The 27,365-nt window shown below is 41.8% G+C and overlaps 1 protein-coding gene and 1 long non-coding RNA gene across 4 annotated transcripts; one reads left to right on the forward strand and one right to left on the reverse strand.

Annotated features, from left to right (window-relative positions):
• Positions 1-59: 59 nt before the first annotated feature.
• On the forward strand, positions 60-16,973 carry LOC137878876 (ATP-binding cassette sub-family C member 4-like). Of its 2 annotated transcripts, none has more exons than XM_068719346.1 (31): positions 60-263; positions 3,331-3,441; positions 3,797-3,917; positions 4,268-4,492; positions 4,598-4,687; positions 4,943-5,106; positions 5,216-5,341; positions 7,918-8,167; positions 8,920-9,027; positions 9,253-9,342; positions 9,496-9,687; positions 10,729-10,823; positions 11,023-11,109; positions 11,238-11,334; positions 11,811-12,020; positions 12,138-12,275; positions 12,503-12,540; positions 12,677-12,780; positions 12,896-13,042; positions 13,276-13,355; positions 13,437-13,587; positions 13,756-13,875; positions 14,064-14,174; positions 14,432-14,532; positions 14,783-14,974; positions 15,056-15,211; positions 15,643-15,732; positions 15,821-15,993; positions 16,123-16,228; positions 16,389-16,523; positions 16,651-16,973. In XM_068719346.1, exons 2-31 carry the CDS (start codon positions 3,386-3,388, stop codon positions 16,666-16,668), a joined length of 3,771 nt encoding a protein of 1,256 aa, XP_068575447.1. In that variant the 5' UTR covers positions 60-263; positions 3,331-3,385; the 3' UTR covers positions 16,669-16,973. The 2 variants fall into 2 exon arrangements, with proteins under 2 accessions (XP_068575447.1, XP_068575446.1); XM_068719345.1 differs by lacking the exon at positions 60-263 and adding an exon at positions 1,635-1,849.
• Positions 9,336-27,079, reverse strand: LOC137878878 (uncharacterized). 2 transcript variants are annotated; one of them, XR_011103663.1, is made up of 5 exons: positions 25,742-25,758; positions 24,561-25,367; positions 16,110-16,316; positions 14,715-16,011; positions 9,336-10,848 (listed from the first exon to the last, which is right to left on the reverse strand). It is a non-coding gene; the product is annotated as an uncharacterized lncRNA (long non-coding RNA). The 2 variants fall into 2 exon arrangements; XR_011103662.1 differs by having other exon boundaries at positions 24,561-27,079.
• Positions 27,080-27,365: the final 286 nt, after the last annotated feature.

Genomic DNA, 27,365 nt, shown 5'->3' on the forward strand with positions numbered 1-27,365 from the left:
AATGGCTCCCCCCCCCCCCCCCCCACGTCTGTGTTATGTGTAGTGTGCTTTCCACTTTGCCTCTCGGGCTTTTCAGCAACTAGGTCAAACGTAGCGCTGGCCCCTGGTGTAAACAAGATGTGACACAGCAACAGCTGGGGCCCCGGGATGCAGCAGCGACTGCTGCCGTGCAGATGGACAGATCTGAGGAGCCCATTGCACTCCAGAGCACAGCTTGGTCAGTGATGATATCCAGCTGGAACTATTGCAGGTAGACACTGGAGGTAAGGCTTACAATGACATTCTAGTTGTTGTCTGTTGGCGCTGTCTCAGAATTGCTGAGTTATGAAAATGTCTGACTGTGCGTGTATACAATTTGGGGAAAAATACCTAAATTTCCGATTTTTTGTTTGCTTAAAATCTACGGCCAAGCTGCAACACTTCTACATTACCTTTATGGAGTTTTAGGGCATGTACTCTTTTGGGTGGCGCAATATTAAAACAATGTAAATGTAATTATGTTAATGTGGCGTCTTAAAGACGTTTAGAGTTGGGCTTCACCTGCAACAAGTAAAAGTTTCGGATCATTGAGTCTGATCATCCTCCCAAACTAGAGGAAAGGATGACAGCCATCAGAGCATTATGTACAGTATAAATGGGCTGTCAGCGCCCTCTACTGGTCATCTTGTGGAACTGCAAATGTACCCTTAATAAAAAAAAAGGAACAAATGCACTATATACAATATTTATCTCAATTTTCAGTAAAATACTATCTCATCTGGCAGAATACAATATTCAGTTATTTCCCGTTTCTCCAGTATTAAGTCCAGTCTAATTTAAAATGTTTTAACAGGACAAATTAATAGGAATTTAAAAAAAAAACAAAAAAAAACTGTTTTTGCATCACAATCTAGTTAATCTTGACGCATACAGCCTAAAAGCTAGATTGGTTAACATACAAACTAAATGCATATATACAAAATAAGTGTTGGCTAGCCGTCCTGTCCATGTGTTATGAAGTCATTTATTTTCTACAAGGAGTAACAACAACAACAACAACAACAGCGTCATGAGGCGCTTTCACCATCACCTCTTGGCGTTGGTTTGAGGAATGCTGAAGGTTCAACGAGGCTGTTGAGCCTTTATTTACTGCAGGTGTTGGCTCGTGTTGTTCCAGTGGCCGTGTCTTCTGTAATGTGCTGGCTGCAAACGCATTATACTGTTTTTGGCAACCTTAGAAAACTGTGCAGAGATAATTAAGGGTCAGGCGTGGAATGCAACGACAGCACACCGACAATTACGGTAACGTCCCTTCCCGAGAGCGAACACTAATTGGTTTTGCACCATTTTACCGTTCAGACGCATTCCGTGCATTCCGTTGGAACTGAACAGCCCTTAGCAGCGCTCCACGTGATGACCATTGTTGAAATGTAGGCGTGGAAGAAAAAAAAAAAAATCATGTTGCGCAGATGCCGCCTTCGGGTACCGCTCGTAAACGGGAGCCCTTAGGAGTGTGGCGTATACTGCCGGTTCCTGATGACGCTTTTGGGGCGACGGAAATCGTGTGCTACATACAGGCATGCACAACAAAATAACTATGTAGAATAACCCAATTGAAGACCGCTCAACGCTGACCCGATTCACTGCAACCGTATTGGCCGAGTCTCCGCTTTACGTGATGTTAGTTAACTACACACGTACAAATTACATGACGTGTGTGTGTGTGCCGGTGTCCCGGGACAGTTGAGCGTGGTGTCACCGGGCACCCAACCGTTTTGAACTGGTGCCAAGTGACTATGGATGTCAATAAAAAAGACGCGGGCCACAATCCTCTGGCCACTGCCAGGTGTCTATCAAAGATCTTTATGTGGTAAGTGATTAAAGGAGCGTTAATGGAAAGGTAATCCTGACTTTAGTAACGTTATTAAGGTGTAAACGTGGAGTAAAGCTCTTGCCGGCACTACTACCCAAACCTTCATCGTCGTATGCTCTCCCCCCCCCCGAGCCTCACGCGTCCCTTGTTGTCATTTGTCAAAGGTGCTTTATTCTGTCACTCCACTTTATCATAACGGTTTTCTATTCATTTGTTCCTTAAGATTATTTTGTTTTGATTAGTGCTTTTTGAAGTAATTATTTTATTCGCCAGTGTTTTGGTGTAGTTTTAATAGAATAGAGAAGGTGTTTTCCATTGATCCACGTTTAAAGTCTGCCACACTATCGGGGACGTTTTCAAGGAGACGGACACCGATTCTCTCATGCACTCTGGCTATTTGCAAATGAACTATAACTTTCCTAAAATGATTAATACTCTGTGTTTAGATGACATTACATAACTATTCATGTTTCGAGAAGAAATAACTAAACTTGTTGTCGTAGTTTATTCTCTCGGTACAGTTGACTCATCGATGGTCTCTGTGTGTCGTTATGTTGGTCGCACGAGGGATACATGGTGGAAGTGACACAAAGTAAGACTAATGTGTCAATCTTGACAAAACGTTAAAGAGTTTGTTTGGTTTCGTTTTAAATTCCTCGTCAGCAGTTGAACAGTTTACAGTTCATGAGGTAATGATTGACACGCGCATCGTTATGGCGGCAGAGTTACAGTACAGTCTGTGTTAGTGGAACACAGTGAAACATCGCAACGCAATTTGGGTTCAGCCTGCAAAAATACCACTGCGGCCAAGTCAGCGGACACTCATATCTCCGTGGTCAAGTCGGCATACACAACTTCCGGTTTTGTACAGACGAACATTCGGTTTTCAAAATAAGATGCCAACAAAGTATACATATTGCGTAATGGAAATAAGATTACATTAATTGTATTCACATTAAATGCATAAAATGTTACCTGCATCTTGTGAGTTAAAGGGGAAAATACACCTAAATTGTGCATGAAGTGTCTTTATTCTTTGATTTGCGGGTTGCTGGAAAGATATTAAAATTAATAATACCTGACTGACAGTCGATTAAGATATTTTACTATGCAAAAACTCATACATTTGTACAGAGAAGATATCTAATAACTGAATATATGAAGTGTTTTAAAAGAAGTATTTTATCAATCATTCCAAACAATGACTGACAAAGATGTGTTCAACACATCTCTGACTCTACCCATACTGAAAGCATAGTAGAGCGCAAGACAGTGACCCGCTCAACTAACATTGCTCCAGAGCGCCACTAGTGGTGGGCACAAAGCAGGAGCTTAGACCTGCTGATGTGCCCCAGTGTTTATACTTGCCCTTACATTGGTCATGCTAGCAGTGAGAAAAACAAACAATGATTCGTATTCTGTTTGAGTGACATAAGTCTTCTCTGCTTTCTAACTGCGTTAATAACTGTCCGTTTCAGCTGGTTGACCCCGTTGCTGTACCTCGGCCACAGACGGAGGCTGGAGGAAAGTGACATGTACAGCGTTCTTCCAGAGGATCGGTCTGAAATACTGGGAGAGGAACTCCACAGGTACTATGTTACTGGGATACATTCTTGCATTACTCCCAAAAGTCTAATATGCGTGGTTTTTACGGTCACGAAAAACCTGTAAAAAGTCATGGAATTTGCATCACAAACGGCTGTATAATAAAGTGCATGTGGTTCAGTTAAGATCGATTGGTAAACGATGCTTTAATGATCGGGCAGATCACTTACGCCACTTAGTATTGCGTTGTTCTCTGTGTGTGGTAACGTCCGACAAGAGACCATTTTGGGTGCAAATAAAATAAATGTGAAGCCCTGCTTGCAAGTCTCATGAAGACACAAGCCAGCTTTTTACTCTCAATGGTACAAACGGATGGATATGCTCTTTGATTTGTTGCAGATTTTGGGACCGTGAAGTTAAAACGGCCACAAAGGAACTCGGGAAGCCGAAACTCTCCAGAGTTCTGATCAAGTGCTATGGGAGGTCCTACGCACTGGCTGGGATTTATACATTTTCACTGGTACGTTCTGGCTTTCTAAACACTCCTTCACATCTTTTGACAGGTTAAAGCCTCATGCTCAGAAGTAGGTTGGTATACCCAAAAGGTGTTTATCCTAAAATAATTTCAATCTTTTGTCCTTGTCAACGAAAAGGACTTTTGTGCCAGAAACCAGTTCCAGATCATTTGTTCGGAATAGATGTCTCATATTTTACAAGCATAACATTTAGTAAAACCTCCAGGGTTCATGCAATTAAGTGATGAGCAATAAGATATTAGATTTGATTATTTGATTAACTGGAAGCCAACTTGTATTTTGTAAAACGACTAACTGTCAGCAATGCTTTTCTTTGTCACTCTCTAAAACAAAGGAGGCAATTAAAGTGATCCAGCCGTTTCTTCTGGGGAAAGTAATCGTGTACTTTGAGAATTATGACCCAGACGACCAGAGGACTCTTTACATGGTGTACGGTTACGCTGCTGCGATGTCCCTCTCCGCTTTCGGCCTGACGATCCTCCAACATCTCTACTACTACCACGTCCAGAGAACAGGCATGAAGATCAGAGTGGCCGTGTGTCACATGATCTACAGGAAGGTCAGCGAAGATTTTGCAGATTTTTTTTTTTTTCCGTACCTTCTAGAAATATGCTGCGAAGATTTTCGGTAATACTAACCAGACAGGTGAAACGTCTCTCGTCAGGCTCTTGGTCTCAGCAGTGAATCCATGATGCACACGACCACCGGGCAAATTGTGAACCTCCTTTCAAATGACGTCAACCGCTTTGATGAGGTAATCTAAAGCAAGTTTGTTCTGAAAATGCTACATCAGAATGTCCTGGTTTCTTCTGAGTGACACCTCGAGGTGGTCTGCTATTAACCTGAAGTGAAAGTATTTTGTGACTATGCACCGTTTCCTCTAAAATCAAATCTGAAATTAGACAAATTGTCTCATGAATGTGATTTGAAGTCGGCTCGTGAATGAGATTTTGAAGGGCTTTAATTTTAAACGCCAAAAACTCACGATGCTCGTCAATCATTTCTGTAGATTACACTCAACCTGCACTACCTGTGGGTGGGACCTCTTCAGGCGATGGTGATCATCCTTTTCCTTTGGTACGAGATCGGACCGTCATGTCTGGCAGGCGTGGCCATCATTGCCCTCATGATGCCCGTACAGACCTGGTTTGGAAAGCTCTTTGGCGTCTTCAGGTAGGAAACAACTACTCAAACTAACAAATTACTCTTTATTTGTCTTATCGGGACACATTTGTAAATACTGGAGTTTTTAATTCATGTCATTTTATAACTTTTTTTGCAGGAGCAAAACGGCAGTCCTGACCGACAATAGAATCCGGATCATGAACGAAGTGGTGTCTGGCATCAGGATTATCAAGATGTATGCCTGGGAGAAGCCCTTCTCATCGCTGGTTACTGAAGTCAGAAGGTTTGGATGAAAATAACGTTTTCTGCAGGGAGAAAATTGGCTGTTTGTAGGGCATTCATTTTTACTGCGACATGGGTCCACACGTTTCAACATTTTGTCTTGACTGACTGGGAAATAAATCAGTGAATCGGTTAAAAATTAAATTTATTGTAATTTGCCCAATCTGTACTCTTAACCAAATGTGATGACCTACAGGATTAGTGCATCAGAGTGTCTTCATGTTAGGACCACCGCTTTAATAAAAGGAGTCGAGACACAGTAGAGTGTGATTTTAAAATGTGTGCTTTTCTGGAGTGTTGCGTCTAAAACAGTGGGTCCTACTTTCTTTTAGTCAGCTGTAATTCTCAGGAACATGTAGGGAAAATGTTGCGTACGTGGAGTTTCTTTATCTTGTCGAAGTTGGCTAACAGGCTGGTTTCCTCCAGCCTTCCCCTCTTGGTTTCACATGATGCAAATGTGAAACTCTAATCTCTTCAAATGTCAGTCTGTGGATTTCACATCAACGGAGCGGTGTCAAATTTCTTAAAGTGGTGTTTTTGACGCAAAAATATTACACCATGACAAGCCAAAACTTGCTGTAACGCTAAATCTTCTGGGTGAGTGCAGGCAGGGCGGTCAGTGGGGAGGGGTGAGGGAGTGCAGTGGGTTGTGCAATGTCAGAACAGTTGACTGATGTTTGCGCACCACACCTGCAGTTTCAAGTCGTTGATGGATCCCCTCAGTGTGAGGAGGATTCCTGTAGCCGGTGATGTCCTCCGGCACTCTCACAGGCTGAGAAGCTGCTCATTAGTTTTCAGTGTATCTGCTCTTTGCCGCTCTGATCTCTGGCCAGGCTGTACAGGAGTGTGTCCTCACGTCTGTAGGCCTGTGACTCGGCCTGACAAAGCTGCAGAGTTTAAACTGTACTGTACTGCACACATGTCCTCACAAAAGCTGTTATAAGACGACACAGTGTACGGGAGTTCATGTCGATCTGCAGCCTCAAAAGCAGAAACGGTCGTCTTTTATCCATCCGTTTAATCCCCGCTCTGACAAACTGTAAAGCATTATGTCAGGTTCACTTTGTTGTGGCAGTTTTTAATACAGACAAAAGTTATACAGTCACTCTTTAACTTACAGGGGTGAGCGTTGGATAATATATGATAGGCACGTGGTGGAGTCTAACTTACTCATTTACACATTAACTCCTTTCAAAGCATCCATTTGGAAATCCTGCACCTGAAGTGCTTTTGTCACTGTGTAATGGTAATTTGGGGTGAAATGACTCCATCTGCAGAGTTTTGCTGCTGTTTGAAACACTGTATTTCTATAAATGTTTGTAAACCGTTTGTAGGAACATAGGAAGCAAAGATCTGCCTCTATTTTCACGTCTGAATATGGAGGTTCACACGTTTTGGTTAATGGCTATGTCTAAATCCTATGGGGGTGTTGCACCGTTTTTTGTGACCCATCACATTCTGTGACCTCCAATAGGAATTCAACTGCATTGCCACTTCATCACAGGTCTGTTGGTTATTATGTGAACCGTGTTGCTCCCGTCTGTTTTTGAGTGAGGCCTTGTCTTTATGTTGCGTCTTCGGAGCATGTGACGCATTCTTCGTGCGAACGGACAACAAAGCTCGACCTTATCTTATCTGGTACAAAACCGAGGAACCGCAGTCAAATTCTGCTCAGATTTGTAAACAAAGGTGATCCATTCCTCCGCAAATTCATAAGCACTGCAACCATCACATGGTGACAAAGTACTTATTGTCTTAAAAAGTGTGTCCATTATCCAACGCTCAGCCCTGTAACTCACAGTGAATGTAACATTTTTTACAGTCATAAAACAACCACTTCTCTATTACTACAATCACTAGTAATATTGCAGATATTTTTTTGTTGTTGTAATAATTTTTTGTTATCTTGATTTTTCATCATTTCTGCCAGATGCGATTTGTATCGGCCCCTTGCACAAAACACATGACATAGATAATTTGCTCTCAGGCAAAGACGTAATTACAGGTTTTCTTGGACTGAACTGATTGACGTGTTGTTGAGGCTGCAGCTGCAGAACTACATGAACTCACTCGACACTCCGGCGTCTTGCATCAGGTTTTGGGACGACATGTGTGCCAAAAACAACAGACCCTGGTTTAAAGTTAACCTCAGCAGCTATTTCATCATAGAGTTGTATCCACTGCTACCCTTACGGGCGACAAAGAAAACAACCGTCTGTTGCAGTTGTGTTAAACATAGTTCGAAAAGTAAGCGCTTCAGTTCTAACCAGCCTCACGCATTTCAACTGACACATTTGAGATTTCTGCAGCACTAAATGGAAACGTGTTTCACCACACAAACGTATGTAGAGATGAATTGTGACCTGATATTTACGCCAGTATGGTGCGACTGATAGCGGACATATGTGACCTGGTAATTGCTGCTGATAAAAGATGTTAAAGTGTGAATGTTTTTTAAATTTGCACAATTTGCCTCATATTATAAAACATCTTAGACTAACAGCCAAATGACAAAATGCATTGGTCAGGTTAGTATAGCAGGCTCACTCCTCTCCATCTGTCGTCCTCTGTCCCCAGGAAAGAAATCGGTCAGATAATGAAGAGCTCCTACCTACGAGGACTCAACATGGCCTCCTTCTTTGCCAGCAGCAAGATCATCGTCTTCGTTACCTTCACCGTCTACGTTCTCCTGGGCAACGCCATCACTCCCAGCAGCGTGTTTGTCACGGTTTCCCTCTACGGTACGATCAAGCTCACGCTCACCCTGTTCTTCCCGCTGGCTGTCGAGAAGCTGTCAGAGACTGTGGTCAGCATTCGCAGGATTGAGGTAATTCTGTTTGCCGTCATGAATAACAGCGAATGTTTGGTATTTGTTGAAAACGTTATTTGCGTATTGAAGTATTTTAGCTGGCTATTTGTAGGATGAGTTACTGAGCTCATGTGTCTTTTCATTATATCCACACAATTACTTAAAATACAGAGTAGTGTGTATCTTGCAGGAAACTAAATCCTGTAAAACACAGATTTTATGAATATAACCCTTGAAAATATACACAGGATTTCAGCAAACATAATGTAGCCATAACTTTTTACTTTACCGTAGAGAGCCATACTAAAATGACGTCGCACATAATTACAGACCTGAATGGCTAATCGATCCGCCACAGATCACATTTAAGTGTACAAGGAGGGTCACGAGTCCCTCTTGACTGGCCTGAACTAAACGTCACATGGAAGCAGGGACATCCTGAGACCTAAATAACTCCTGCGAAGACACCAAAGTTAATAACTCCAATATGGTGAAATGTTTTATTTGCATTGCACATTTCTTTTTTTATTTTTAATCCAATCACAGGTTTCAGCTGTGCTCGCTGAATGATCAGTTACACGGAACATTCTTCTTTTAAGACCTTCCGGGACACTTTTTTTTTTTTCTCAACGTCAAAATGCACCACGCGCACGTCAAGAGTTGATAGCTCTGTTTATTAAAAAAAAATAAAAAATTCAAAAGCGATACTGTCTGGGTTTGTGATTAGAGTTCAAAGTATAAAAGCATGTGTGTCGATTATCTCCTCCCAGGCTTTTCTCCTACTGGAAGAGATTGAGAGAAAGAAGATCGGGTTTCCTCTGAAGGAAAAAAGGGAAAACTCTGTTGAGATTGAGGGGTTGACCTGCTACTGGGATAAGGTGAATATTCTAACCGTAAAGTGATATTTATTACAGGCCATGAGTGGGCTTGAATGCTGTGCATTACATGTATTGTAAGTCTTATTGTAAGAGCCAGAACGGCCAGTCTTGTTTTTTTTTTTTACACAATGTGTACAAATGCCAGACGTGTAATGAAATGGAAGAATTGCTGCATGGTCTGTTTCTCCAAATGGGTGTTGTTGTTGTTTTTTTTTCTCTCCTCAGAGTGTGGACTCTCCATCGCTGCAGGACATCTCCATTACGATGACATCGCACCAACTTGTGACTGTAATCGGCCCAGTGGGAGCTGGAAAGGTCAGTACACCAGTGCAAACCAATTTAGCTCCTGGCTTATGACGGCCTACAACCTGCTTTAATAAACAATCTTGAGGAATGCGTTTTTATTCGTTCACTTCACTGTCACTTTCTAGCCACCTCACATGTCCATGAAATCCATGTTCCCACCAGTCGTCTCTGCTGAGCGCCATCCTGGGAGAGCTGCCTCACGACAAGGGAATCCTGAAGATCAAAGGTCGGCTGACCTACGCCGCCCAGCAGCCCTGGGTGTTCCCCGGAACCATTCGCAGTAACATCCTGTTTGGGAGAGAGCTCAACCGCCAGAAGTACGAGACAGTCCTCAGAGCCTGTGCTTTAAAGAGGGTGAGCTATAACACCCTCTGGTGGCCATATTGGAGTTGCTCAGCTCTCTGTGTCTGTAAACCACTGACTTGTGTTTGTGCTTTGCCTCTTCAATAGAACTGAGTAAGCGTTGTTCATAGCTCTTCTTTTTAAGAAGAAAACCTGCATATTTTTGTGAAATACACTCCAGTTGTGATATATCGGAAGCCGTTGCAACATCTACACCGAGTTAGAACAAGCGGTCGCCGCTCTGTGTTGTCTCACGCACACTTTAACCGCGCCTGTTGCGGCCAGTAGCTCCTCACAGGACTCTGATTGGTCCGTGCACCGGCACACAAACGCATTACTTGAGGCCCGACGAGATGGCTTTTTATGTCATGTGACATGCGCAAATCCAGCCGCCGTGCAAGGTCAGCAACCCACCCGACCGTTCTAAAAACACAAGAGCCCGTCTTGTTTACCTTGCATTGTGCCGTGTCATCGCGATTCATATCTATACAACCAGTGCGTTAATGAATAAAGTTTTTGCTAAAGCACAGTGGTGGCAAAAGTGCTCAGATCCTCTACATGTACAGTAGAAATGATTACAAGTACAAACCCTGTATTCAAAATGTGAGGATACTTAAGTACCAGCATCAAAATATACTTAAAGTACTAAAAGTAAAAGTAGGCTATTCATAATGCAGAATGGCCCATTGAGGAATAATATATAGGTTTATTATATCATTGGATTAGGATTATTGATGCATTAATGTGTGCAGCTCATTTAAACGACTTTATACACTACTTCAAGTAAAGTACAAGAACCTCAAAATTGTACAGTATTTGAGGAGGCTAAATATACTTGGTTACATTCCTATACTGCTGGAGCACAACGTTGTTTACAAGAGCACACATCTCATAGATCTAACCCTTTAATTTTGCTCTCAAAGTGAACCAGATTGATGCATTTAACTTTAATTTGTTGCATGGCTGTAGGGAAATATTGGCAATGTTGCATGACTTTTTTTAGCGTGCACGTATGTTGTATTTGTACTAAACCTCCATTGTCTTTGAGTGCAGGACCTGGAGCTGCTCCCAGACGGAGACCTGACACTGATCGGAGACCGAGGCGCCACACTCAGCGGGGGACAGAAAGCTCGTGTCAACCTGGCGAGGTAAGAGGACGGTGACCACTGCCATCTAGAGAGAGGAGAGCAGAGGGGAAAGAATGTGTTTCCCCAGCTTTACTTGTTGCTTCCTGTCACAGGAAGTCTGTGATCCAGCTGCAGGTGGAATCGAGCTTGTCCTGCAGCAGAGACGTGTGTGACATTTCTTCCGCCTTGCTTAAGTGTGGGTGTGGGTGTTTGTTTTCAGGGCTGTGTACCAGGATGCAGACATCTACCTCCTGGATGACCCATTAAGTGCTGTGGATGCTGAGGTCGGGAAACACCTCTTTGAAAAGTGAGTGACTGCCATATCTGTCCAAATTGTCAATGTGGCACCGTGTAGTTCCCAGAGCAACAGTATGTACTACATACTAACTGAGCAACGAAGTATACAATTTTGTCCGTCTCTGTGTCCATGATCAGGTGCATCTGTGGCCTCCTGAAGAACAAGTCTCGGATCCTGGTCACCCACCAGCTGCAGTACCTGAATGCAGCCGACCAGATTGTGGTGCTCAAGGAGGTTGGTGCCCCTGGAGAGCGAAATATTTCAATGGAGCTTTCTGACATTTCCCATAGAAGGGGGTTAATATTTTATAAGAAAGGAAAAAAATGTATACATTTTCAAGAAAAGCAACTTGAATATTCACTGTAATTATAGTTGTTGTCAAGGAACCACATTGTGGATGTGCAACAGTATTGGAACCTGTGATATCCATGCATGTGTCCATTGCATTGTGGTTCCTGATGCTGAAACCACACAATTTTTGTTTTAGTTTTTTTTTCTCAGAATATCTGGTTTATTTATTTTTTCTTTCAGATTTAAGACGTAATCTCACAGAATATTCAAGTTACTTTTTTTCTCATAAATTACCAATTACATCTTCAGAAATCCTGAGTTCTTCGTGGAATACAACCCCTCTATTCCGGCTTTGTAATTTCTTAATTTGTCTACGTACAGTGGACCCTAATAAACCGCTTTCTCTTTGTGTCTCCCAGGGTCATATCATGACCCAGGGCACCTACAATGAGCTGCAGTTCTCTGGCCTGGACATCGAGTCCCTGCAGAAAACCAACGAGGAGCAGAAGCAATGGTCTCGACCGTCTGACCCAGACAAAGTGTCGTTACTCAGCCAGAGGACGAACCACTCGCACAGCTCACACAGCAGCCTCCTGCCACCAGAAGGCCACCGGGCTGACCAGCTTCCGGTCGGTACAAGTAAAATCTGATCTTCTCGTTGTCGACGAGCTGATACTTGAATTGTATAGCTCAGAAGTTTTAGCGTGAAGTATGCAGCTGGATCGATAATGTCTCTGGTTTTGCAGGTTGAAACAGTTCATACCATGGCAGAGGAGACCCGAGCTGAAGGAAATGTCGGCAGCCACATTTATCTCAAGTACTTCTCCGCAGGCTGTAACCCTCTGGTGTTGATGGTCATCGGTGTGCTCAGTGTCATAGCTGAGGTAAGCCGCGGCTCATGCCATGTTCAGGCCAGCTCGCCTATGATTTGTAGCGTAGTGTCACCGACTTCCATTGAAAATGACTTTTCAGCCCGTTGCTGTGTCGATTGCAGTGTGAACACCGAATTAATGAATTAAGTATTTATAGCGCTACTGGGATCAGGAAGCCGACTCCACACACAAATACAGTATTGTGTTTGTAGTTTATTGAACTTTGTTTCCATTCATAGGTTGCATATATTCTGCAGGACTGGTGGCTGGTCTACTGGTGAGTATTCTATCATACTTCTACCTGTAAGTGCTGACTTATATTTGCTGTTTGTACCGTTTCTTGAACCGTGTGACATTGACTCTTCTGCTGTGTCCCTGGTCTGACTCTGGTTTGTCCTCTGGTCCTCTGACAGGGCAAGAGAGGAGTTTTTTAACAGCACAGCTGGGCCTGTTGGCATTAATGCTACTCACTCAGATCAAGAGCTCAATCTCAAATATTACCTTGGGATTTATTCAGGTAAGCCTTCCATTCCCTTATACAACCCCACTTCAAAACACCCAAAGTATACCTGTCAGTAGAGCATGTTCTGTTATATCACAAAGGTAAGCAGTCCTGTTGTTTTTGCTCTAAGGTTTGACAGCAGCTGCTGTGGTCTTTGGCTTTGCCAGGAGTCTGTTGATCTTTCGTGGGTTGGTGAGATCATCTCAGAATCTACATAACAGCATGTTCAGCGCTGTCCTTCGCACGCCCGTTCACTTCTTTGACGTCAACCCCATAGGTGAGCCCTGCTCAGAATTTACATTGAGTCTAAACTCTGACGCTCGCGTTTTGAAGTACACTTATTGTCTTAGGGGGAACACCCACCAAAAGCGTTGGGTCCTGTTTAGGTTGTTTGACATAAAGGAGTCGGGTACATTAAGTAGAACTTCTTACTCGTGTTTTGCTGGTTTTACATCCAATTAGTGCTCAAGAGTAACTAAAACGCCGTGTTTTTTCTAACTGCCTTTGCAGGAAGAATTCTCAACAGGTTTTCCAAAGACATCAGCCAGATTGACTCCATGTTACCCATCACCTTTGTGGACTTCTATCAAGTGAGCAAGATCACCATTTCATTAAGACTGTCAAACCTTTATTTTTCTGTTCCTCATAACGTGATGCTTGTTGTTTTTCAGTTAATTTTACAGAATGTTGGCGTGGTCGCGGTCGCTGCCTCAGTCATCCCTCTCATCCTCATCCCCGTCATTCCGCTGCTTTTTGTCTTCTTGTACTTGAGGCGTTTCTACCTCCGCACATCACGAGATGTCAAACGCCTTGAATCTACAAGTATGTTCATGGATTGTTGGTGTAATTATACCAGGTGCATGCGATTGATCAGCAGCGGGCTATTTAGAAATAGAAGGCAAGGAATGCAGATATCGATGAGCGCTCTTTGCGTTTAAGAATATTTGGAATCACGTAGATTTCACCCTCTCTTTGTCGTCGTCCCTGCAGCTCGGAGTCCACTGTTCTCCCACCTGACGTCGTCTCTTCAGGGCCTGTGGACGATCCGAGCCCTCAGAGCCGAGGAGAGGTTAAAGAAAGCCTTCGACGCACATCAGGACCTGCACTCAGGTTCTCCTTATACTTAATATTTTATGTTTTGACTTTCCAAGCTCATTTATAGTTGGAATGCCATCGACAAAGGAAAATGTAATTATTACAACATTATTATTACTTTTAGTGTCTACTGCAATATTTCTTTTCTGAATAAAGTATCTCGAAGGTCTTTTCTAAAATACTCGTTCTGTCTCTGGTGTCAGAGGCCTGGTTTTTGTTCCTGATGACCTCCCGCTGGTTTGCGCTTCACCTCGACAGCATTTGCTCCATACTTATCACCTTCTCAACATTTGGCTGCATCCTACTCCGAGATGGTGAGGAACTATGTGCGCACAAAAGATTCAAACATAAAACCAAGCTGTACAAGTTGCTAGAGTTCTACTAATGTAAAAAGCAATTGTTTTTAAACTCCTTTCATAACCTCGGATGTCTTCTCAATATAAGGAATCATTCTACCTCCAGTCGGCACCATTCCCTGCATGGTCACCTGATGCTGAAACGGCTTTGCATCAGCGTTTTTTGTGGTGTCTTTAACAATTGGATCAAGCTCCAAAATATGTCTATTTATTAGGACTAAAGGCTGGAGAGGTGGGCCTGGTGCTGACCTATGTTGTGACACTAGTAGGAAACTTTCAGTGGACGGTGAGGCAAAGTGCTGAGGTGGAGAACATGGTGAGAACTCTTCAACAATCAGTTTAGGTTTTAGTTTTTTCACAAGATGTTGATGTTACCTGTTGTGACCTGATGATTGCTGATCAGACTCAGTGTTTAGAATAAAGACCTAACGTCTACTCTTTATGGGAGAGAGCAGGACATTATGGGATGCAGCAGAATATAATAAGCAGTTGACTTACCAGGCTGGAGGTGTGAGGCCACGAGGAAGCAAAATGAGCTCATTGTAAAGAATGTCTCGTCTCTCCAGATGACGTCAGTGGAGAGAGTGGTGGAGTACACTGAACTGGAGAGTGAAGCACCCTGGGAAACCCAGAAGCGCCCTCCTCTCGATTGGCCCAACAAAGGCCTGGTGACCTTTGACCGGGTCAGCTTCTCCTACAGCGGCGATGGGCCGCTAGTCCTCAAAGACATCAGCGCCACCTTCCAACCCAATGAGAAGGTGAGACATCTTGGTTTGCCTACATGAAGGGTCTGGTTTTTTCAATGCACACAATTTACAAAGTTCTTTCCTGTGTGTCAGGTTGGCATTGTGGGTAGAACAGGTGCTGGGAAAAGCTCTCTGGTCTCAGCTCTGTTCCGCCTGGCGGAGCCTCAGGGGAAGATCTACATCGACGGCGTTCTGACCTCTGAGATCGGCCTCCACGACCTGCGCCAGAAGATGTCCATCATTCCTCAGGTAAACATCCGCTGACCTTGTTTATTTTCTGTCTGCTGGACGCCGCTCACAACCGTATCGCCGCGCAGAAGGGAGAGTGCATCTACACTCGACACTGCTAGTTCACCTAGCACCGCTAAGCTAGCCTTACAGTTGGGTCGCCATTAATATTTACATCTCGTGCTGTCACAAGCGTGAGACTCTTGTCTATGAGTAGATGCATCTTCTATGAATACTGAAGAGACCCAACCTGAGCCCAGCGGGTTATCATATGTTCAGTTTTGAGTCGGGTTCTCCAACATTTTGCAACTCAAAATAAAAAAAACAATCTAGATTGATAAATTGCACTACAGGAAAGACATATGTGTATTTTTGAGGTGAAATATCCAGCGTGTGGTTGTGTTGAATCTAATCATGTTTCTGTCTGACTTGTCGTTCCCTCTGTTCCACAGGACCCGGTGTTGTTTACAGGCTCCATGAGGAAGAACTTGGACCCTTTCAACCAGCACAGTGATGAAGACCTGTGGAAGGCTCTGGAGGAGGTAAGCATCCACTCAGCTCACAAGAGTTGGGTTTCTTGCTCTCATTGTCGCGTGCGTCAGACAGACACTCACTCCGTGTTCCCCTCAGGTGCAGCTGAAGTCCGTGGTGGAGGAGCTGCCGGGGAAGTTGGAGACGGTTCTGGCCGAGTCGGGCTCCAACTTCAGCGTGGGCCAGAGGCAGCTGGTGTGTCTGGCCAGAGCCGTCCTGAGGAAGAACCGCATACTGGTGATCGACGAGGCCACGGCCAACGTGGACCCGAGGTACTGCTGGAGACAAACCTATTGCACACAAGATACAAATGCATCTCAGTTCAGGGATTTAGTAGGTTTTGAAGCTGGAAGAGTCCCATGTGATTCCAATGGATGATTTCTTTTACCTTATCTCTGCAGGACAGATGAGCTGATCCAGAAAACCATACGGGACAAGTTCAGCGACTGCACCGTGCTCACTATCGCTCATCGCCTCAACACCATCGTAGACAGCGACAGGATACTGGTTAGTCCTCTCTTCTGCCTCAGTGTATTGTATTGCATGTGTGGCTGGTTACGTTAGATGTCAAAGCACTGTACAATCTGCATCAATGCTGAAACACATTCAAACAGATTTGGCAGTTAATTGTTGTTGTTGTTGTTGCCTTACCCTATCCTGCTTTAAGGTTCTGGACAGTGGTACCATCCAGGAGTTAGACCATCCCTTCACCCTGCTGCAGAACAAAGAGGGTGCTTTCTACAGGATGGTGCAGCAGACAGGCCAGGCCGAGGCAGCAGCCCTGCTGGAGTCAGCCAGACAGGTGAGGTGAAATAGGCCCCCTCTTGAGCACGTCTGACAAAATGCAGCTTACTTTTAAATGCCTGTGTAATACTTTTATTTAGAACTTGGGATTTGTTTTCACTGAAGGATTTCTCACATTTTTAAAGGGAACAAAGAAGTCTTGACGGCCTGACCCAGCGGAACAAGATTTAGAAAGACTGCAGTTGTAAGTAGTCTGAGAACATCTGAGGCCTTTCATCACACTCGTAAAGAAGAAGACGCAAAATCTACCTGCTAATTGTTAAGATTGTTTTCTAGTTATATAGAATAAAAAAGGACATTTCATTGCTGCCATGGAAATCCAAAGTCAAACTATGATACTTCCAGAACACAAAAAATTTTGCTTTTCTTTGAATTGTAATGCAAACTGTCACAATATGAATATGTTGTACTGTACATAATTTCTCATAAAGATTATTCAATGTCTTCATGTCTTGTCAAAACAGTTGCTGAGTCCATCAGGGAAAAATATATAAAAAAAAAATCACTTCATAAGGTAAAAACCTTTTTTCCTTTCTGTGTTAATATATATAACTATACAAGTGTATATTTTGACCCAAAGTAGGATTTGTAGGTGTTAATGCAAAATAACAAAAAAAACAGTTGAGACGACAAGTGTTAACATAGTCACGACAACTTTGACAGCGAAGTGTAAAATGCAATATTATGACTTTTTACCATTTACTTCTTATAGCATACTATGATTTTATTTATTTATTTTTTTTACACTTTTTAGTGACATTTATTACATTTTTCATCACATAATACGCTGACTTTTCTTATGACAATTTTACCGCATTCTATACTTGACATTTTTATGTCATAAAAATGTCATAGCACAGCATGTGATAGAAAATATCATACATATGCATGTAAAATGTCATATTGTGTAAGAAAAAAGTCATGGTATAGTGTGTATAGTATAGTATGCCATATGGAATGTCATAGTTTAATATATCATGAAAAAAGTTAGTTTAGCAAATAGTTTGCAATAAAAAGAAAAAAGATCATAGTATATTATGTCATTAAAAAAAGTCTTACTATAGTCTGACAAATATGTTAAAAAAGAAATTGTATAGTAACTCATAAAGTCACAGTATAATAAGTCTTTAAGTCATAGTATATTATGCCAAAGAAATGTCATATTATAGTATGTCAGGGTATAGTATGTCATCAAATATGCCCTAGTGTAGTGTCACAATAAAGTCATAGTATAGCCTGTAAAGAAAAAAAGAAAAACGGTCATAGTATATAATGTCGAAAACAGTCATGGTATAGCATGTCGAAAAAAGTGACACATTAACATGAGACTAGTAGAGCAGTAGCCAGGGATCGAACCACCAACCCTGTGATTGAAAGGCGGCCCTGCTCTCCACTTAGCCACAGTCACCCTATACTACAGTCTTTTGAAAAAAATGAAAAACAGTTAGAGTATTGCATGTCGGAAACAGTGAAAAACAGTCATAGTTCAGTTATGTTTAGGTCCAAATCCCAAAATGAAACGGTCAAATATGCAAAGAGAAGCCTCATATGTGTACTTGCATTGGTGGCGCAGGAGGTTTGTTCACGACACGAAAGGGCCCCGTGTCTGGTTCAAGACCTGCTCGGTACTGAGGCATGTGCATAAAATAGAAACCGTAAATAAAATAGGAATAGATGCTAAAATAGGAATAGCTGCTAAAATAGTTGCGTAAACAGAGTAAATAGCTGCGTAAATAACCCTAAAGGCAAATACAAAGGATACATGCGTACAACCAATATAATATGTAAACATAAACCATGGAATGAAAAATAGTTAAAGAAGTAAATCTAAAAGTAGCATATAAAGTAATGACATTTTATAATTATATTTTTTAAATAAAATTGAATTTTTTAAGGCATATTGTAAATTCTTTGGCTTTTTTACGGCATATTTTTTTCGACATGCTATACTCTGACTTTTTTCAGAGTGATGGTAAGATGACATGAGGGTGTTGGTTCAATCCTGAGCAGCAGTGACTTTTTAAGACCAACACCCTTAGTTAAGGAAACAAACAGTAGAATATCAGAACAAATAGCTCATAGAGATGTAAGATTGGTTAGAAATCGTCTACCAACCGCTCCTCTATCTCCCCGCACTATTGGCCCCGGAACACCCTCAAAAATGTAATTTTATTTAAAAAATATTTATAAAATGTCATTAATTATTATCTTTTATATTTACTTCCTTAACTGTCTTTCATTCCATGGTTTATGTACTATATTTACCCAACTACCCAAACGCTCTATCTCCCACACTTATACCTGTTCTCTGGGTGTATTTGTCCCCGCTGAGAGATTTCACCCAAAAAGTAAAGTACAACATGTCGGAGAAAATAGGCAATTTATTCCATGGTTTATGTATGTGTTTACATAGTATATTGGTTGTACACAGACAATTGTTTTTTCTTTATTGTTATTTACCTTATTCACACAATGATTTATTCTGTTTACTCAGCTATTTTGGCATCTATTCCTGTTTTATTTACGGTTGCACATGCCTCAGTACCGAGCAGGTCTTGAACCAGACACGGGGCCTCATAGTACACAAAAGAGAAGCCTCATATGTGTACTTGCATTGGTGGCGCAGGAGGTTTGTTCACGACACGAAAGGGCCCCGTGTCTGGTTCAAGACCTGCTCGGTACCGAGGCATGTGCATAAAATAGAAACCGTAAATAAAATAGGAATAGATGCTAAAATAGAAATAGCTGCTAAAATAGTTGTGTAAATAGCTGCGTAAATAACCCTGAAGGCAAATAAAAAGGATACATGCGTACAACCAATATAATATGTAAACACATACATAAACCATGGAATGAAAAATAGTTAAAGAAGTAAATATATAATCTAAAAGTAGCATAAAAATTAATGACATTTTATAAATATATTTTTTAAATAAAATTGAATTTTTTAAGGCATATTGTAAATTCTTTGGCTTTTTTACAGCATATTTTTTTCGACATGCTATACTCTGACTTTTTTCAGAGTGATGGTAAGATGACATGAGGGTGTTGGTTCAATCCTGAGCAGCAGTGACTTTTTAAGACCAACACCCTTAGTTAAGGAAACAAACAGTAGAATATCAGAACAAATAGCTCATAGAGATGTAAGATTGGTTAGAAATCGTCTACCAACCGCTCCTCTATCTCCCCGCACTATTGGCCCCGGAACACCCTCAAAAATGTAATTTTATTTAAAAAATATTTATAAAATGTCATTAATTATTATCTTTTATATTTACTTCCTTAACTGTCTTTCATTCCATGGTTTATGTACTATATTTACCCAACTACCCAAACGCTCTATCTCCCACACTTATACCTGTTCTCTGGGTGTATTTGTCCCCGCTGAGAGATTTCACCCAAAAAGTAAAGTACAACATGTCGGAAAAAATAGGCAATTTATTCCATGGTTTATGTATGTGTTTACATAGTATATTGGTTGTACAAAGACAATTGTTTTTTCTTTATTGTTATTTACCTTATTCACACAATGATTTATTCTGTTTACTCAGCTGTTTTGGCATCTATTCCTATTTTGGCACCTATTCCTATTTTGGCATCTATTCCTATTTTGGCATCTATTCCTGTTTTATTTATGGTTGCACATGCCTCCGTACCGAGCAGGTCTTGAACCAGACACGGGGCCCTTTCGTGTCGTGAACAAACCTCCTGCGCCACCAATGCAAGTACACATTCAGCGCTTCTCTTTGCGTATTTGACCGTGTCAAAATAACTGCACCTCAGCAGGGAAGACAAATACGCCCGGAGAAGACAAATACGCCCGGAGAACAGGCATCTGTGTGTTTCTGTCGATAGTGCGGGGAGATAGAGGAGCGGTTGGTAAACGGGTGGTTGATGGTTCGAAACTTATGTGGTGCATTTTGGGTGAAATGTCCCAGCGGGGAAAGACAAATACCAACAAAGAACGTAGCACTTTGTTGGAACTGATGGCTCTGCCAGATACAAGGGTGACAAAAGAAGTTGATTGCTTATGCACCAGGTCACTGGTTCACATCCCAAGCCAGACATATGTCCTAAAGCCATTACAGAAGTCTTTTATTGGCCGAAAAAGTTAAGTAGCATAAGTAAGTAAGTACTTTAAGTAAAGTAGCATACGTAGCATAAGTAAGTTAAGTAGCATAAGTAAGTAAGTACTTTAAGTAAAGTTAAGTAGCATAAGTAGCTTAAGTAAGTTAAGTAGCATAAGTAGCTTAAGTAAGTTAAGTAGCATAAGTAGCTTAAGTAAGTTAAGTAGCATAAGTAGCTTAAGTAAGTTAAGTAGCGTAAGTTAAGTAGCATAAGTTAAGTAGCGTAAGTTAAGTAGCGTAAGTTAAGTAGCGTAAGTTAAGTAGCGTAAGTTAAGTAGCGTAAGTTAAGTAGCGTAAGTTAAGTAGCGTAAGTTAAGTAGCGTAAGTTAAGTAGCGTAAGTTAAGTAGCGTAAGTTAAGTAGCGTAAGTAGCATAAGTTAAGTAGCGTAAGTAGCATAAGTTAAGTAGCGTAAGTAGCATAAGTTAAGTAGCGTAAGTAGCATAAGTTAAGTAGCGTAAGTAGCATAAGTTAAGTAGCGTAAGTAGCATAAGTTAAGTAGCGTAAGTAGCATAAGTTAAGTAGCGTAAGTAGCATAAGTTAAGTAGCGTAAGTAGCATAAGTTAAGTAGCGTAAGTAGCATAAGTTAAGTAGCGTAAGTAGCATAAGTTAAGTAGCGTAAGTAAAGTAGCATACTTTAAAATAAAGTTAGTTAAATTTTAGCCAGTCATCATCTACTTTCCCATAACCCCCTGGCAACATCTCTCCGAAACCACAGGTGGGGACTATGCCCCCACCACCACCTCCGCGGTGGAGCACTAGAGACTTAGATAGACGTGTGGGATTCGAACCCACTTAGTCCATGGCTGCAGGTTGCCTACGCTTGCTGACCCACGAACGCCACCACTACGCTACCGGTCTCTTTCGCATACTGCACACTTTTCTTCGTGTATTTAACTCTGCGATTGCATGTCAAACCTCAAAACCTTTCGGTACTTATAAGGATCGAACTCCCAATCTCCGAGACTCCAGCCCTTCCTCCATCGACCTGAGCTATTCCATGCCACACTCTTCAATTGTTTTTGGTCGTATTTGACTCTGCGATTGCATGTCAAACCTCAAAACCTTTCGGTATTTATAAGGATCAAACTCTCAACCTCCGAGACTCCAACCCTTCCTCCATCAACGTGAGCTAATCCACGCCACACATCTGAATTGTTTTTTGTCGTATTTGACTCTGCGATTGCGCGTCAATCCTCAAAAGCAGCCGGCCCTCATAAGGGTTGAACTAGCAATCACCGGTTGCGGTACCTCCGCCATTCGCCTGAGCTATTCCGCTCCAAGCTCTTCAATTGTTGTTTGTCGTATTTGACTCTGCGATTGTGCGTCTAGCCTCAAAAACCACTGCACCTTATAAGGATCAATCCTACAACCTACTGTCTCCTAACCACGCTTCTATCACCCTAAGCCATCTAACCTGACACTGACATGTCTCTACCCGTATTTGACTTTGTGATTAGGGGCTGACAGAAGACCTGAGATGCGTGTCTTTTTGTTTGATTAATATGAGGTGCAGTACTTGTTTATGCATTGGTGACACAATAGGTTTGTTCCAAACACAAAAAAGTGCCCGTTTCATAAAAAACAAAAGGCTTGTGTCTTACTATACTATGAGGTGGCTAAGTGGAGAGGAGAGCTGTCTATCAATCATGAGGTCAGCGGTTTGATCCCTGGTTCATGCTCCGCTAGTCTCATGTCAATAACTGAGCAAGACACTTAACCCCAAAATTGCACCGTTTTTCACTTTTTTCGACAGGCTATACTATGACTGTTTTTGACATAATATACTATGACTGTTTTTTTACTTTTTTCGACATGCTATACTATGACCGTTTTTTTAAAACTTTCTTCGACATAATATACGATGACTGTTTTTTGACTTTTTTCGACATGCTATACTATGACTGTTTTCGACAGGCTATACTATGACTGTTTTCGACATAATATACTATGACTGTTTTTTGACTTTTTTCGACATGCTATACTATGACTGTTTTCGACAGGCTATACTATGACTGTTATACATACTATATGTTTTTTCTCCACACAACTTAGTCTAAAAATCCTTCATCTATCATCCTGGCCCATCTACCCCGACACTTAACTTGTATTTGATGACTTTGAGTGTATATTCATAAAACCCACAATCGCCGGTCTTCCAGCCAGTCGTCTATCACCCTAAGCTATCTGACCTGCCACACTTGATTTCTTTTTTTGGTGTATTTGACTCAGACATTGGATGTCTGACCTAAACTCGGTCATAAGGATCATACCCACAACTTCAGGTCCTCCAAGTCTTCTATTACTTTGGACTCATATTACAAATTCACTGCATCTCAAAAGGGTCAAACTTCCAAACTAAGACCTTTGTTTCCAAACAAAGGTCTTCTGAACATTACTTGTGTCATACAGCCTTTTGTAACCTTTCTTTGTACCCATCACTCATGGGTGTTTTATCTGCAAGAGATTAGATAAGTTTGTGCAGCGAATGAAAAAGTACAAAATAGCCATATCACTAAGAAGACATAGTAAGCCACAGTATGTTATAAAAAAAGTCTTAAGTAAGACCTTGTATTGTGCATAAAAAAGAATGTCCATCACCATCTTTTGTCATTCACAACGGGCTGAGGCGTTCCAGGGTACATGAGGATGCATGTTCACTCAGATGCCCTTATGGACAGCAAGCCAAACCTCCCAAGGGCAGTCAGTCACATTACTTGAATTGTTGAGTATTGAGGATATTTTTCCTCCCATCATATGTGGGGATGTATTAAGCCAAATTCCCAACTGACCCGGGCAGTCGGTGGTGTCGACAGGTAATAGGGATTGAGAGCTGCATGCATCAAAACTACTTAATTTAAATAGATTAGCTGGCAAAGGTAGCTGCAGCAGTCAGGTACTACGTGAGACTTGTCATCCCGTTACTTGTAAGGAACTAAACCATGAAAATCTACAGACCTGGTAACTTTAATGGTCGCTCACTTGTAAAAGCTAATGAGGGTAAGTAAACACTACTTAAGCCAGGTGCAAAAATAAAATAAAAAAAAGTAAGCACTGGACTTGTTTTTGATGGTTTGGCTTTTGAGCTGAAGCTATCAAATAATTCCATCAAATAAAAAGTGGATAAAAGCAGCTTGTTTTTAGGTCGAAAAATGGTTGTTTGAAGACTAGCCGCTATGAAAAAGAAAAGAAAGACAAAAAAGGCAAAATATTAGCCTAAAAGAAAAAAAGGGTTGCTGTGTGCTCAGATGATTTGGAATTAGATTCTACAACCTTGTTAGCATCGCCGGCTTATTTCCATATTAACGACCCCTTCAGAACCTTCAAAGTAATGAATAATTGACAACAAATGAAATGTTTTGATTGTCGTCAGCGCCCGGCGTGTTTAATGTTTCATATGTTGCTTCTGAGCTAATTATTGAGATGGCACATTCGTCAGAAATATGTCTCCCTTGTAACCCCTGCGCGACCCACCCACCGTCCTCCACAGCTGCCCGTTAGTTTCCAGACAGTAGAATGGTGGGGGGTGCAGACAACTACACGCCTTATTGTAATTACGAGTGCTTACAGGCATTGTTTTGCCACGAAACAGCAGATATACGGTTTCACTAGGCTCCTCCCTCAGGTTATTTTCTATTTAAATTACTTAGATTTTAGAGGTACCAATACATTTCAAAAGCAGCCCAGATCAAAATACTTTAAAATAAGAAGTGGACGTTGTCACCATGACATCACCCATTGTTCTATTGACTGTGAAGCCTCGGGTTCTGCATTTTGGCCGCCACCATCTTGTTTTTTTGGAACCAGAAGTGAAACAACAGTGTGGAGTGAAGTACAACTGTAGACATTTTATCATTCATGAAATGAAAACACTCTGTGAAAGTGTAAGACAAAAACACGGACAACTCACCCTGATAGAGACCCGTCCATCACAGTAGCCCCGCCCTAAAGCATCCCCTGCTTTATGGTCTGTTTGACTCTAAATGGAGCATAATGTACGAAATGAACATCATGCTGTATTGAAGAAGACTGTAAACTAGAGATTGAGACCATAAACTCATGTTTACAATGTTTACTGAGGGAATAAATCAAGAGAGAAGTAGAGTCATCTTCTCATAGACTTCTATACAACCAGAGGAGGTTCAAGACACTTCGGCATTGGCTTCACTTTTCAGACCCGGAGATCATCTGGCGAAGAACAGTGGAGGCCAAGCTACTGGAGGTGCGTCTCTCATTGGGCCGAGGCACTATGGACTTCATGGATCTGTGTGTCACCACCGTTGATCTCCATCTTCTAGAATTTCGGAGCGGAACTTTTCAGAAGCCGCGTGTTGATGAACTTTTCTCCGATGCACCTTGACAAGACGACGGACAAACCGGGGCTGACAGAAGTCATCCGTGTCAGACAGAGAGGCAGCTGCAGCGCATGTGTGCGTGCTATATTTGGTTGTTTGTGTGTACTACGAGTGTTTGTTTGTGTGAGTTTAAGTGTTTATCTATCTACTTTCCTCTGTCTGTGTGTGTGCGCAGTTGTCATGGTCCAGTCAGGTCAGAGTATCCTGAAGACACTGTCAGGCAGGATTGATTTTCTCTTTCCCGATCCGTGGAAGCATTCCTGTAACACAGCTGACCCCCCGAGTTGCGTTACCTTGTCATTTTGCGACACGGATCAAAGTGAAGACGAGCTGGAAATAGCCACGCACGGCAACCTTGAACTCTGAGGAGGAGCAGACGGGAGTGACGGGAGCTCTCAAACACACACATACTGTACACAGGTTCATGCATACACACACGTTTATATTTGTGGACCAAATATTAGAGATAAAAAGTCTAAGAGGTTGAATTTTTTCAAGTTATGTCGGATCTTTCTACAACATAAAAAAAAATACTGAAAGAAGGAACCTGAAAATATTGCAGTAAATAGCATGAACAGTAACACAATAATTGCTCTGGAGACCTTAATTTGTATAACAGTTGTGTCAGTAAGTAGATTTAAAGATAAACATGAATGAATGTGTTAAAAAAAAAACGAGATTTAAAAAAAAAAATGCAACAAACAGGCGGAAAGAAGGCAGAAAGCTGGTTATGAACCTCTCTCGTTTCAAATGAGCATTATTCACTGCAGTAACTTCCTCTCAGCAGCCAGTAGAGGGTAGGACAGCACCAGGGAACGCGTGAATCCACCTCAACCAGCAGCAGCATCCACAACAGACGTCTTCTATCCCAAGTCTCTCACTCACTCACACACTCTCACACACACACACACACACACACACACACACACACACACACACACACACACACACACACACACACACACACACACACACACACACACACACACACACACACACACACACACACACACACACACGAGCTTTAACCCCGACTAGGTCGAGTTCAAACTTTGACACATTTAACAGACTGAGCTATAAGAGTCATTAGACACATCTTTGAACAGGAAACGATTTGGACACACAAAAACAGGAAGCAAAGACAATTAATGTCGGCCTTAAATATTTAAACTCTTCATATTATAATCCTGAAGCCTCTGAATCACGCACTGACAAAGACAAAAAATCTGGCAGGTGAGTCCAGATGTTAAAGTTTTACTGTTAAACAAAAATCTGCAGAGAAGCTCAGTTTGAACCACGGAAACCTAATTTATTCCTAAAAGTGTCTCGCTGCGTAGGTCCGTCTCTTCTTTGACACTGTGGTGTCCTCATTTGATAAAAATGATGAGACATGTTGCTCTGCATTAACATGAAATTGTTTAATTTTATCAACAACAACCAAGAGTCAAGTTTAACTTATTTGTCACTATCAATTCATGTAAAGCATTTGAATAACTTATTCCAGAGTCATATTAATCTAAAAGGCCTCCACACACAAATAAACTACACGAACATTGAAATACTCGGCTGCGAATACTATATATCTAGGGCTTTTATTGTGAAAGGCAAGAACTGGATTTGATTTGGTGTGACTGTCAAGGCTGAAGGGAGCAATAAAGTTTGACATCTTGGTTCGTACCACTGGACTCGCTCTGCACAACGTGATTGGTTGATGCAAAAAAATAAATTAGAAAAAAATCGACCTTGCTCCTCAAAATGTTTTGCTTTTGTTGCCGCGTAATATTCACGCTCCGTGTGAACGTCCTCATGACAACAAGTTAAAATAAATGAATTGTACAAATAAAACGCCCCCTGATGTGTAAGGGCCTTCACACTGGTTCTTGTTTTGTCGTTGCTCTGGGCCATTGATTTTCTTTGCTGCCTGTTTTTTGTGCAAAAAAACTAAAAAAATAGCTGCCGTCAACACTTATTAAAAAGCATCAAGCATTCCATTCAACAAAGTCACAAACAGTATGAAGACTTGACCTCAACTCCACCCGACACGGTTGGGATGAACTGGAGCACAGAACCAGGTTCCAACATCTGGTGGAGAGCCTGAAACCAGAAGAGTGGAGGTTGTTAAAGCAGCATATTAACATCAGGATTATATATATAAATATAAAAAATATGATCTATTCTACACAGTTTAATTGTTCAACTCTTGAGCGGTCTCTCTCCAGATCAGGGGATCACGTCACCCACAGAATTCTGGGAGTCGCCCGAGTCATCTGGTCCACCATCCTCCTCCTCCTCCTAACACACACACACACACACACACACACACACACACACACACACACACACACACACACACACACACA

The sequence above is a fragment of the Cebidichthys violaceus genome, unplaced genomic scaffold, assembly GCF_023349555.1.
Source record: "Cebidichthys violaceus isolate CVI_PGR_0920_01 unplaced genomic scaffold, fCebVio1.0.p SCAF_24, whole genome shotgun sequence".
Classification (NCBI taxonomy): domain Eukaryota; kingdom Metazoa; phylum Chordata; class Actinopteri; order Perciformes; family Stichaeidae; genus Cebidichthys; species Cebidichthys violaceus.